Consider the following 14,651-nt stretch of genomic DNA (forward strand, 5'->3'; position numbering starts at 1 on the left):
CAATCATAGGGAGCTTTGTATTTGTCTAGCATGACAGGGAACACACCAACAAAGCTTATTAGCTTTATCTTGCCAGAAAAACTACACGTTTAATTTATAATGAAACCAAGAGGCCCCAAAGTTGGCTGTTTTCCCAGATCCCTTCAAGAAACCAGAATTTGTCAGTCCCACTACCTATGAGTAATGTTCTGTCTTGCCAATCAAGAGGTTATCTCAAGGCACAAGAAGGATGTAATATTAAAATGCTCCTCTTTGAGGGATACTCAAAAAAAGATCCCTTCTGTATATGACAGATTTGCTGAATTGTGGTTTCAGTTTTTTGGAACATAGGAGCAGAGATAATACCAGAAACCCCACTGAGTTTTCTTGTAACATTGCTGGTGCTATCAATCTTATGTATAACACTATTACAGCAACGCATATCAGTTGAAAACCCTATATTAGCCAGCTACAACAGCTGAACTACAGAACCAAAATCATTAACCCCACAGTCCTGTTTTCCCTCTCTCTTTGAAATTACCTATCTAAAAGGACAAGTGAATATTCATTATCAAAAAAAAAAAAAAAGGCAAGTACTCTAGTTACCAAAGGCAACAGGCAAGATTCTTTAGTAACATCAGCATACGTCAAGAAAATGTTCTGTACATTACTATATCTCAGAATAAGAAATTGGCTTGCTATCTTTCACACACATCAGAACAGCACCTGATTTTTGAAAAGAGTATTATCATTCATCTGGGAATACAGGTACATATGTTACATATGATCCAGATGTTTTTATTTTTACTGTGGTATCACACAGTGCTCCAAGCAAAAGAGGGAGCATATATTAAAGAGAGGGCTGTATAAAAAGAAAGCAACATATGCTCCAATTACAAATTCTAATTTATAAACCAACCAGACATAATATTTGTTGTGAATCCAGTGGGTTCCTCTAACATAGTTGCTGCATTGGCAACCATAACTATACACTAAAAATTACTGAATAACATAAAATGTGTTTTGTTTAAAACTGTTTTTTCAAAAAAATGGTCAAAATGCTCCATATAATTTACTAAACAATCTCCAAAGTGCACAAGTAAATTCACTTACATATTTCACTACACTGAAGTTTAATAAAAGTGAGTTTTATGCAACTTTCAGATTTATTTTTAAAATGTGCATTTAAAAAACACATTTTTTGAGTTATTTTTCCAAATCCATGCAGTATTTATTTGGGATTCTCCATCCATCTTACATTTTAGGCGACTAGTAATAATACTTATTTAGGTTATAATGATAGCATTTTCTGAATGATTCCACAAGGCAGCCTAAAAAGAACAAGTCACAAATCACATAATCCTTGTGGCCAACATATCAAACATCATGGCCACTGTTGGTAAATTACCTTTTTTAATGCTTTTTAAGAATGACCAGCCATATCATTATTATTTTTTCTTACAAATTTCTTAGAACTCATACATGTAGAAGTTAATAGGTGGCAAATTGCTTGAATAATGATTACAGTGTTAGGGTGATCCTACTGCAGCTGCTACCCTTATGAACAGATAATTGCAAGGAAAACAGCAGGAAATGCATGCACTCTAAGTTCATATATGAAAACCTAAATCTAAATAAATGAAGAGAGCACTATTTGGATAATTTTATATAAATACAATTCTATATAAATCCTAACTGCCCTCTGATTCTTGAAAAAATTCCATGAGAAGCTTAAGTGCTCTGGAATAATTATTTGATATTCAAATATACTATTTCTGGTACACTGTAGAATCAAAGAATGTTTTGTTCTAACTGATATGAAAAAAAAAAAAAAGGAAAACACCAAGAATAAAACTGATATATGTTGAGCCTAGAACCTGTATTCAGAAAGATTTTTTATGAGGCTACAGAGATAATATTCAAAAAGAAAACTGGATAAGCTCCAGGTTTCGCCTACTCTCCTGCATGATAAAATCACGATCTGTAGACTGATAAAACAAGGAACTAGATGCTAGTGACTTGAAGAGGAGATCCACAAGAGTCCCAGATACAAAATTTATCTCGCAAGTAGAAGAGGAAACCAGACACCTGAGGGATGCTAGAAAGAACAGATATATTCTGCAGAGTGCAGTCTGCCATCTCCAGGATATAGTGCAGAATATCAGAGACACAGCAGGAAGGATACATCTGTGGAAACACTGAGGTAGCAACTTGGCCAATGTGCCTGGTGCCATCCTGTTGGTTAGAAAGTCCTTTCTTACAAGACAAGTGTGCTTTGTTCACAAAGCTACTAACATCCATGCTATGTGATACAACATGGCCAGGTGCCAGAGTGTGTTAGAAGTTTATGTAGGTCTGGGAAGAGGGAGTAAGTAGCTGGACTTGATAATAATATACCAAGAGAATCCTTCCACTAGAACTAAACCATGGTCAGATCATTAACACTTTTCCTAATCAAAATTCTTAGAGCAAGGAATGACAAGAAAAGGCACAAGACATTAGGAGGAGCTCTACCAGCAGGTCAAGGAAGGTGACACTTCCCTCTACATTAGCACTTGTAAGGCCATACATGGAGCACTGTATATGTGTCACCCAACTCAGCTGTGAGACATCTGTTCCTTTGGAAACCAAAAGCCCTTAAAATGAGAATGCTGGAGTGCTCCTCAAGCTACAACAAGGCATCTGCCGTGACTAATCTGGATTAGGCAAAAAGATCAGAAATATATTCCTTGCTGAGTCCCTGAAGAATACACTGTCACCTCCACCAGCAACTGTAAACTAAGGATACCCGCCACTGAAAAGACTGTCTGAAGCTATGCTTGTGAACCTTCTAGGGCCAATATTCCAAATCAGAAAGATATGTGTTATTATGTGGCTAAGAAAGTATTTTAAAAGATCAAATCTCATGGGCTAAAGCCTTTCCTGAGAGGTATATGATATCTTGCTGACACTGAATCTGAAATGGTTTTAATAAACTCTAAGATCTTTTTGGTAATCAGACATCTTTAAACTTATACTAAAAACCCACCCTAATAGACTCTTACTAGCTACGGTATATTTAGAGAAAAACAACAAAAAAACAAAAACCATCATGCCAGCTGAGCTGGGCTGCAACTGCTCAAAAGCCTCAGTGGATTCTCAGAGAAGTAGAAAGTCAACGAATAAGGGTAAGGGATCATATTTTCAAAGTGTTCACGGCTCACTGTCAAATGAAAGTAAATTGTGTTTCATCCTCATTTCCCATATGGGAATTAAACAACTAATCTCCCTGAATAGTGGAATTAAGAAAACCCACAGGATCATTATGCTAAGAGGGTGTTCCTGAAAAGAACAGGAACTATACCTCTTGTAAATTTCTAAAAGCCATACATTTCAAGTTTTCTGTGTTCAATGATAATCAGTCAGCCTGTAACAGAACGGTTGGAGTGAAGGAAAAAGCAGCAGAGGTCTGATATCCCTTCAGGGACACGGAGGGACAGGTTCCCTCATGACCCTCCAGGACACATCTTTGAGGTCACGACTGTCAGTTTTTTTAAACAAGCTGGCACAAGCCTGTGGGGACTCTACGTCCTCTTTGTGGTAGTTGAAATCTCTAAATTGGGTTTGGAACCAGTTCAGTGACATGAATAGGGACATGGTGTAAAATGAGTGGAAGAATGGCTTTTTCTGTCAGAAAAATATTTATGGAAATACGCCCAATCCTTGCTTATTAAGGCACATTGTTCCCGAAGAAAAGTAACTATTTTATCAATCCTGTCTGAGCAAAGAACACATCAAATACTTTCATTCTGCCTCCCTGCAGAAGCTGGGCTGATTAGCAATCTAATATGACCGTGTAGCACTGTACAGTGCTCCTCCTTACATGCTCATAATTCAATCATGTAAAAAGCAGAGAATAAGCTTGCCCACAGGTATATTACCAAGGCAAAAAATTATCCGGTCTTAAATGAGAGGCCATATGATTACTCACTCTGTAAACATACATCTTTGATGGGACATTCTTACTTTGTTCTTTTCTACAGAGAAAGCAAAACCTGAAACTCAGACACACACTGCAGGTTTGAACAGGTCATCAAGTGAAGTGTTAGTAATACAGGATTTTTAAGCATTAAGTGTCATCTTAGAAAATCTCAAAGGCATATCTATAATTCCACCCTACATTTTATTAATTCTTAGAAAATCATATACATGTATTCATTAATCTGATAACCAACATGAAGGCCACACCAGGGAAGATGAAACTACAATAAACTGAATTAAGGTTTGAAAATGCAGTTCCTTCTCTATGTTCTCTTGTCTCTTCAGAGTTGTATCAGAAGAGATGCTTGAGGAGGTGAATCTACTTCATGGATGAGGGAATGGAAACAAAATTACCCTTAAAGTAAAAACACTGAACTTTAGAAGTTATGAATACTAAACCAACTCCGTTCTTGCAGTAAATATGACCAATACTGATTTTAAACAACTGAGTTATAAATTCAATTTGTAGTCTTTCTCTCCTGCTATGTAGTATTTCTTATCATTAAGCATAAATATTTGTTTTGATTTCTAAGCTTTTTGCAAAGTAGACAGAATTTATTTTCCTCTGGGGAAAGGTAATGCTTCTTACTCAAAAGAGCAGGAGGAGTGCATCTGGAGTCTTCCTGAATACTGGCTAAACAAGTAACATCACCATAGCCACAAAAAAAATCCGTGTTCTTCCTCTACTTTATCACAGGTCAATTACCACACTATGTGTGGGGAGCTGCCAAAAAACACCCCTATGTTCAGACACTAGAACTTTATTTGCCTGCAGCTGCATTACACAATGAAGGAGTATTAACTACACTCCCAAAGATGAAACATGCCCCTCCACCAAGCAAAGGGTGAACAATTAACTGCTTTTATATAGAGATTTTTTTTTCTTCATTGTAACTGTTACTTACCTTTTGTCGCAAATGATACTTCTCTAAAAAGATTTGATTAGTAAGCATTGACTTTTTTTTTCCCCACTCCTCTCCATTCTGGTCTACCAGCACTGACAGACAGATATGGCAGAGAGAATAATGAAGCACAACTTAATCTTTTTCAGGTTCAGACTTGCTCTGAATGCTCCTCATTTTATTTTCTGATGTTTTCCCCTCATTTGGGTTTCTAACAACTGAAAATGAGATTTTATGCTAGACTTATTTTCAATGAATTAAAAAACAATAATCCCAAAGCTCTACGAAACAAAGATTTTGCATGAAATTTTCAGACATAAAGACCATTTCTGTAATGTCCAAATTTCTAGCATTTCTACTGCTTCTCTTGTCTCAAGTAAAGATGCTATCAACCACCTCCACTGTAGAAGCTTCCCATTTTGGAAAGATTCCACAACCGAAGATATGAAGCACGTGTTTTTCTCAGCAATTGGTACCTATTGGGTATCAGTAGCGATGCCCATTGTCATGTTAATTTTTCAGATTTTTGTTGCTCATAATCTTCTTCTGTGTCTTTTATTTGTTTGTTAATCAGCCAGTAAACATTACTTTCTTCATCTGGATTTCAGAATGACCAAAAAGTATACTTTATTATATTAATAAAAGTGGTGAACTAGAATGATACTAACAGTTCATAAAACAAACCAGGCAATGACCTATGTCAATGAATCCAAACAGAGACTCAATATTAAAGGGTGTATTTAAAATAATTTTTGTCTCAACAATGGAAATTGCAGAAATTTAGCACAATGCAATTTTGGACACCATACCAAAGTATTTCTTGTCAATGTCATTAGAATAGGTGATTACACATCTAAAACAGCCACAGAAAATATAAAAATTAAGAACAAAAGTCCAAATGCCATGATAGGCATCATTTGGTTATGCCTATGTTATTAGTAGAGGTGCCCTATGTAATCTTAAAAGAAAGTAAAAAGCTTTTCCTAAATTGATGACATGTAAGTTAATGATTTTCCAATAAATATTTTTCTTTGAATGTCTTTATGATTTTAGTATTTGATACAATTTAATTTTTTTACCTAGCATTAAAAATATGTTAGAGTTCAAAATCTAGTTCATGAGAGCACACACTTCAAAACTAACCTCAATCTGAGCATATGCTGAAGGAAAAATAGTTGGTAAATTCTGATTAAATAGTATCTATTAATCAAATACTTTATCTGGTTACATTCCTTCAACATGCCAACACCTGTACCCCATTCTTCCTCATAACTGCAAGTAGTAGTTTTATGCTGCTGCTGTTTTCAGAAATCCACAGAAAAACATTTCTTAACACTATACAAGATGAACACTTTTTTGTACCACACAGCTTTCATAATCATTCATTGTATTCACTTAAAATGCCTAAATACCGTTTAAATCATGCTGTAAATTTAAAATAAGCATTTAATAACAGATAACTACGCCAGCAGAAAGATCTGCTGCTACCAGATCATCCAGATCTTCAATTAAAAATCTGATCTTTCTGAACTTACCAGTTTATAATCAGAGGGACAAATAAAAAAACTTACTGTCATTGTATGGATGTGAATGTTTAAAGGCTACACATTTTTTAAATGTAAATAAAATTCTGAACTGCCACTAGAGGATCTGAAAGCACGTGTATAAAGCATAAAAGAGGCTGTGCACTTCAATAAAAATGTGTACTTAAGAAATGCAAAAAGGTAAAAAAAAAAAAAAAAAAAAAAAAAAATAGAGGTTTTTTTCCTCTTTAAGAGAATAACATTCACATTCACATGAGAGTAGATCCAGGCTTATGAAGTTTCAGGCAGAAGGCTGACATAACTATCTGTAGAGTCAAAAAAAGGAAAGACACATGTACCAGATAAAATGAGAGTTCAAAATTTTCTCTAGCACTTTAAAGTAACAGATTTTATGCAAGAAAGTGCAAAGCACAATCTATAGAGATTCTCAAACTTAGTCTTAAATTTCAGGTCTGAAGTAACAATTAAGAAAATCAGTTGAAAGTTTAAAGGACTGAATTTATGCTTATTTACCTTGGACCATACAAACCAAAAATAAATTCCATACTGCTTCAAAAACCTCAGGTTCAAGGATTGTCAGCTGAATTCTCCATAAAAATATTCTAGGTTTGCTAATGATAGATACTGAAAACAATATCTTTGGATTTAAAAACCTAACAATTTAACAGTTCATGTTAAAGAAAATGATTCCAACAACTTGAAGGCTAAAGCAAATTCAAATCTGTGTGTGATTCTAGTTAGCAGCAGGAAAGAGATATTTTTCTATAGACAGAGTATATGTTTCTTTGTTTAAGAAGCTCATAGACAGGTTTTCAAAAACAGCTCAAATTATTTTTACAGTAATATTGTCCTTTGTTGAGCTATATAGGAAAACAAGAGCTCAAAAACTCCACATCTAAAAGTTTGGGACCTCACTTTCTTATCTGGAGAGATCAAGTACTTTTACTTGAAAGCAGCAGCAAACAAACCTCAAAAAACAGGGTAGCCACATGAAGAGGTAAGATGAAACTGTCTTAATAATTGTTAGAGTGGTTTCAAGAAGTACAAGTAAAGAAAATGAGCAAAAATAGAACCTTCAGCACTGCTTATGAACGAACCAATAAAAGACCATTCTAAAGAGTTAAGTAGAACAAATAAGAAGAAAAAGCCAACAATGTAAGAGTAAACAGAAGTAAAATAACCTTGCTGACATTTAACATTTACAAAAATGTCTGATTCCCCGCTTCTTGGTTAAGCATTCTGCTGGGATCTCAATCAATGTTTGGAGTGTACATGACCAATTTTGAAAACAACGAGAAAGTACAGTACAAAAATTAGAAGTCTTTAAGTGTACCACAAAGATTAAAAAAGTCAAAAAGCGAGACCATGAAGACTGGGAATAAGGCAGTTCTAGAATTATTAACAACACATATATGGCTAAACTCCATGGCTGAACTTCCATTCCCACATGAAGTTGGCTGTAATGGAACTGATCATGACCTAAACTTTCATGATTTATAGATCATAGTCAAAGAAAAGGCATTGTCCAGGCTTGAGAAATTAATCAATATTCTGAACTATTAAAATTACAAGAACTCCACAGATTGCTAAAGCGTCTAGGGAAAAAAAAAAAAAAAAAAAGCACATTCAGACCCTAATACATACATAACAAGATCCAAGAACATCTTATGTACAAATGCAAACAATGAGAAAAAATTATTCTATAAACTAATATATATATACACATATTATATATATATATATATATATATATATATATATATATATATATATATATATATATATATATATTTTTTTTTTTTTCTTGCCCTAGGATTCTAAGTCCTTTAGGAAACCTCTCTAATTTCTGTGACAGGGTCTACATCTTTTTTTTACCCAGACCTCCCTAGTTTCACTGACAAGGTCTACATTTTCTTATCCAGAAAGTTATGTAGGATAGTCTTAACTCTGATTATCCTTTTCTACAAGTTCCTGAGAAGAATTTAGTATGATATAACAGCATTTCTAATGAAAGTTATACCTACTGAATTCTTCTGAATTTTTCTCAGTAAATTACAGAGGAATAAACCTAATTGCTTCTACTGAGACAACCCTTCATTCATTCATTCACATACTGGTATCAGTCACACTGTACCCAATGCTTCACATCAGTGCAGCTTTAAGGTGATTGGTGTGAAAGGATTGATTTTCCATGAGACATGCCTCCTACAAATACTTCAGGCATTTTTTAACAGTGCAGTGGAACCAGAAGCAGCACCTGCGCCCACTGAAAGGGAACATTTGCTTTGAATTTTTTTCTTTTTTCTTCACAACTTTAAATTGAAATTCATCATTCACCATCTTCTCATTAAGTGAACAGACTGAATCACTAACATCCAAAACGTAAATTCTAGTTCAGACGTCTTGACAAGCTTAGGAATGAGGTTGTGTCAAAGATGGGTATCTGACTTAGACGTCTACAATCTTACCTTCTTCTGAAGAACGTTAACTTTGCGCTCCTTCACCTCTAGCATGTCCTTCAGGTCATGGATCTCTCCTGCTTGTGTCCCTTTCTCCTCTGCTATCTCCTGAATCTGCTTTGTCTTCTTATTTAGCATAGTCTCCTTCTCTTCCAGACGTAAGCGTAATGCATCCACCTAGATTCAAACATACAGAAACGGTTTGTTTAGCAATGAAGGAGAGAACTTTTGAAAAGATAAACTGCTCTTCCACAAGGAAGTGTGTGCTATCAAATTACAAATAGAAAGGGGACAAAACACTGAAAACAATCATGTTTTAATTCCCAGTTATATGACATTAATGGTCCTTCCTGAAGTATCTCGAACTATACTTCAGACATAGCTCAGTCTTACAGGATACAAGTTAGGCATTTTCCCCCCTCAAAGTAGAGGCCAGAAGAATAAGTTTCTTCTAAGCTGCAGAGGTTCTCTCATGCGTAGGAAAATCAACCCTTTTATTTGAAACACTAACAATGTTCAGAGATTCAAATGTTTACTATTAGTACCAAATAGTCACTTCGTATTCAGGTTTTAATTAAAGTATTAGCTCAGCTTGGAGGTAATGAAAACACAGGTCTGTGTGGCCACTTCAGATAAAAACACGGAAAGAGGGTTACTTTACAAGGGCTAAGAATATTTAGTTTAAATAGCAATAAAACAGTTTGAGTATTTTTTTTCTGTAGGATGCAGCTTTGAATTAAAGATAAAATGGAACAAATTACATGCTATAGAATATTGTGAATGCAATTTGGACACACAAACATATTTAGAGTCTCGATAACCTTAGAAACACTGAGAATTCTGAGGTACCCTCAAACTTCAAAACTGCACATTGAGAAGCTTTTGCTTTTCCTTCTACAGTTATCTTGCACAAATGAAACACAGAGCTCACAAGACAAAAGAAATGGGAGAAGGAATCAGAGCTACCCGAATATAAATTTGATGAGAAAAAAAAGGTCACCACAGAGCACAGACTAATCTCAAACACCATTGTAGAATACGAAATCCAACACCAGCAACCTGCTCAAGATAGCAAAAGAAACCCACTGACCCCTATCCACTCAGCATTCAGACAAAGCTCAAATCTGCCAGCTTGGCTGCTAATCTTATTTGACAGTATCAGATTTGGTTCCTGTTAGCTGAAGCCATTACAGGACATCAGTCACACAGAGTAAACAGGGTGATTACTGAATTTCTTGGTCCTTCTGCACAGTGGAAACATGAAGTTAAAAGACGACATGGACAACTCCAGCTAGGGAAAGAGTTTAGGTAGTCACTTGCTTACGGCATTTTGAGCAACGTTTAGTTTTAATGAGTTATTCTAATTCCACTTTATTTCAATTTGCTAATGGAAAGGTTGCCTCTAAGGCTCTACGTTTACAGTATGTTACGCCCACAAAAGCCGTTGTTGTTTTGTCTGATTCTTTTTACATGGAGCAACAAGTCCTTGCCAGAGGGAAAAGAACTGCCCTGTTCTTCCAATCAGCACTGCGGTCCTGCTGCCACCTCGATGTCTGGAGCCTTCTCACTTACACATACATTATTAAAAGCACATTCCTAACCTCTCACCCAACAGGCAGTGCATGGAGTATATTTTGTAGTGATATTACAGGAACAGGTACTACCCAAATGTGATATATGGAATTGACACTGTTTGTAATGAAAAGTTTAGCAGGTGGAGCAGACTGCCTTCTTTTAAGAAACAGATTTAGAGATCGATTAGGTATGTCCTTCTCTGCATATACCTATTTACTATATAATAGTAAAACTAATTGTCATTTTCATTCATACTTGAAGGGAAACTGAAAATCTCTCTCACAAGCATATCTATATACCCTCAACATTTGTGTTACAAAATATTTGAGACACTCCAGATGTCTACAGCAAAGTATTACGTGAACATAGAACATCTGCAAACAGAAATTTATCCACAAAAAGCTTTCAATTTTCTGATTGATTATCCTGTTTGAACTCTATATTAGCTTACGGTTTGGGGTAAATTGCATTCCTGGTTTTATTTGTGTGAGGTCCCTGCCTAGGAAACCACAGAAAACACTTTCAGGAATATTTTCAAAGGCTGGCAGGATACACAGTCATCACCTTAACACTATTCCTGGCAGAACACTGCACTTGTTTATTCATGTCAACTCAGTTTATGTATGGCATCCTCCCACAGTGACAAGAATTGAGGTCTGTGGGAGTCAGGTGATGCCAACTTCAACAAAGCCAGCTTAAGATTTTCTCTGCACATGGAAACGACTAGGCAAACAGCTACTGAGGTGCTGACGCCCCTTCTCCTGACTTCTGTGTCCTGGATGGTGTTGTCTTAACCCAGACTTAACCCAACTGCTTTCACAGTAATAGTCTGCTATGTCTTTAATTACGCATGGCAAGTAAAATCTTACAGCACAGCTCAGGCAACTGCTAGTTCCTCGTATAACAATGTGCTTGCTAACTTGGCCTGCACATACCATCCAATTTCCCAAGAAGCTTTAGTAAAACAAGAACATTTCTGGCTGCCTTCAACACAATAGCCTTCCTAGACAGGCACCTCTCTTCAGCTGCGTACCATACATAAGATTTTTCAATTTCTTCCTTGTAAGAAGCACGTACGAAAAACACTGTTAGGAGCCACAGAATTTTCCTGTAGCAGTAAATAATACTCAATGACTGTTCCTAATAGCCATATATGAAGCATGCAGAATTCTGAATTTCCAAGAAAAACTAGAACATTAGTAACTCCAATAATTACCAGAATTAACATAAGAAATTACATAATATTTAAACTAAATTTATTCTTAAGCCATTTTTTTTAATCTTGGGTTTTATAATTAGTCTTAACTTTAAGAAGCAAATAACCAATTTATAGCTTGGGGAAATCATTAAAATTTTCAAAAATCCACAGAAATTTTCAGAAGTGAACAAGGAGCTTGAGACAACAGGACTTAGGTTCCACATATTTTTTCTTATTTTTCCCATCATCTCTAGTGTGCACCAGCAATCAGGCTATTATTGTGATGCTGGTGGTTTGCACTTGGGTTTATGAAGATGTTAGTGATGCCTAGAAAAAAAACATACTTTACTCTGTTCCTTAGACTGAGTGACTCTTCGCATCTGACTGCAATGTGATCAAACCATGGTTGAACCATTCATTTGGATCTGTGAATGAGGCCATGCTCTATTCAGTAACATCAGAAGGTAGAATCCCACAAACATTTTATCTAAGGTCTGATTTCCCTCTATTGGCAAAATTCAAAATATTTGTTCTCTGTTGTTCTTACTACACTGTTGGCAGCAAAAGACACAGACGGAGTATCAATCCTGAAATGTGTTAAGAGCTTGCTCTGACTTCTAACTAGAGCCAGCTACTTTATAAGGTAGATGTTGAAGTAATTCTCTCCTATCTATGTCAGCACTCAGAACACAGAAATAATTGAGAAATGCACAAAGGAAGACATAAAAATATACTTGGTGTGTGAGGTGAAATGTTATTTTTATGCTGCCACGGATAATGCTATATAAAGTATCCAAGTACCTGAAATGAAAAACGACACTTTAAAAAGGATCACTTTAGTGATATTTTACTATTTGATTTGTTTGAAAGACAGTAAACACAAAATGAGTTCAGCTATTTCCCTGAGAGCATGGTCAGGAGTCAAACCTTAAAAGCTATGTTTACTGGCTGATTTTGCATACTGTGGCAGTTCACAGGACTTGATTCTCAATTTTTGACATTGATTATCTTAATAATTAAATTACATTTGACTCTTCAACTTGCTGTACCAATTGCAGCAACATCCATTCTGGCATGCAGAAGTGAATTTGTTATGAACATGCAGCTCCCAGTTATCTGGGCCACTAAGATGACATGAGTACCTCACAGAGCTGAGGCACACACACTGGGCCGAGCCTGTTTGGTTCTTTCTAGGCCTCTAAGCCCAAGGCAGGACTGATGTACTTACTATTTTCAGGGCCTGCTCAGGTCAGAAAACAGTTCCAACTCTTCTTCCACAATCTCTAGTACATGGTATTAAATAAACACAGTGAACACAGTTTTGTGAACTGAGAACATTTGCAGGTGTCTGCGTAGGTATTAATGGGGCCTGTGCTAACAAGTCTTGCTGGAGACACCCAGCTCCTGTTCATACACACCTCATTAAATGTGATCCACTCCCTAAATGCCTCTGGTTTGGGAGAGTCTACTACTATAATTCCAAAATGCTGGTAAAAGCCCCAGTAAAGTAAGAACTGTAGAGAATTCTGCATTCTATTAAGACATTGAGAGCAAATAACATATGTCCTGAGGACCGAATTCATTTTTCTATTGAATATAAATCTGAATTCACCATCTGGAATAGACCAATTACAGTACCATGCCAGCATGGGCAGTATATAAACGGAAAGTTCTCACTGATTAATCTAACTTCCCATTGAAGTCACATACCTGCCAGCAATGAACTAAGCTAAAGGGCTCACTGGGACATAATACTAACTTTACATGGAAAAAATCCAAAATAAATACTTACTTTTTGTTTTATTTACAAAAGGATTGTACACTTTTAGAGCTATTTTTAAAGGCTCCTTCAGAAAATGAAAAGTTAACCACAATATCCTCTCCACCCAATAGCCCTCAAGATAAACACCCCACAAATAGGACACTGTTCTTTGTAGTTCTAGCAATGGCAGGTGTCAGATGCACTTTTGAGACATTTTACTAACATCTTTTCCTCATCTATCTGCAGTTTTCTTTAATAGAAGACTAACTGGCAAAGGCTCTTTTCCCTCAAAATGCTTATTTAAATACAACCTTAAAATACCTCTTCCCTGTAAGTATTTCTGCCAATATATGGCAGAGAATGTTCCTTTCCTCATCCTCCTAATTTCCTCTAGGTGTCTAAAGAGAAGGCCTAGAGATATTTTAACACTGACTGCTGCTGTCAACAACTCAGTGAGGCCAAGCAGGATCTCGTGCTCCTACCCTGCTGCTAGTGAAAGTTATTTTATGGAAAGATACACTTTCAGAAACAGTTGCATCGCAGGATGCAACAAACATCTCAACAGTGTACTTTATCAATGCGTTTCAATCTTATGCTTGAGGGGATCACTCCTGAAAACAGAAGAAAGGTAATGTGCATGGTGATTTAATTGTTGAGCTTTCTGTCAAGTACATCAGCAAGGATGAAATAGATGTGATTACCTTTCAAAAAGTATAAATATCTTGGAATTACATAAAAATTCTCATGAACATAAATGGATAATTCTAAATATTCAACTTAACTCTGACACAAAGGAGTACTCTGATTAATCAACAGCACTTTTTATGTGTTCAATCCATGCCACATTGCTACATTTTACTATGGAAAATACCCTAGGCTGTATTTGAACTACTCTTCTAGAGAAGTTACATCATTTACAACTCCATAATCCATTTAACTCTGTCATGGAAGCATCATTCTAAAACACTACTGTTAATGTTTTAATTCCACAGCATCTGCTTACTGAAAGACAAGGACAGGAAGACAGACAGAAAATCATCCTTCACTGTTAGTGCAGTTATTTCAGCTAAGTTTCAGTTATGGTATCTGGAAGCAAACTATGTGAATAACCTAAAAGCAGAGAGTAGAAAAACTCTCTTTTCAGGCACTTTTTATTATTAAAGGTGTTCTCATGTTTCAGAGAAAGTGAGATTTGGTTTTGCATTCTAGTGC

The 14,651-nt window shown here is 35.8% G+C and overlaps 1 protein-coding gene across 11 annotated transcripts in view; it reads right to left on the reverse strand.

Moving 5' to 3' along the window:
- The window catches only part of ERC1 (ELKS/RAB6-interacting/CAST family member 1), a 294,324-nt gene that overhangs the window by 191,094 nt on the left and 88,579 nt on the right, over nucleotides 1–14,651 (reverse strand). For all 11 annotated transcript variants that reach the window (XM_082767805.1, XM_082767804.1, XM_082767802.1 and 8 more), the window contains one exon: nucleotides 8,914–9,081. In XM_082767805.1, the coding sequence (XP_082623931.1) occupies nucleotides 8,914–9,081 (168 nt within the window). The remainder of the gene's footprint in view (nucleotides 1–8,913; nucleotides 9,082–14,651) is intronic.

Source organism: Aythya marila (genome assembly GCF_965140915.1).
Source record: "Aythya marila genome assembly, chromosome: 1".
In the NCBI taxonomy this organism is placed as follows: domain Eukaryota; kingdom Metazoa; phylum Chordata; class Aves; order Anseriformes; family Anatidae; genus Aythya; species Aythya marila.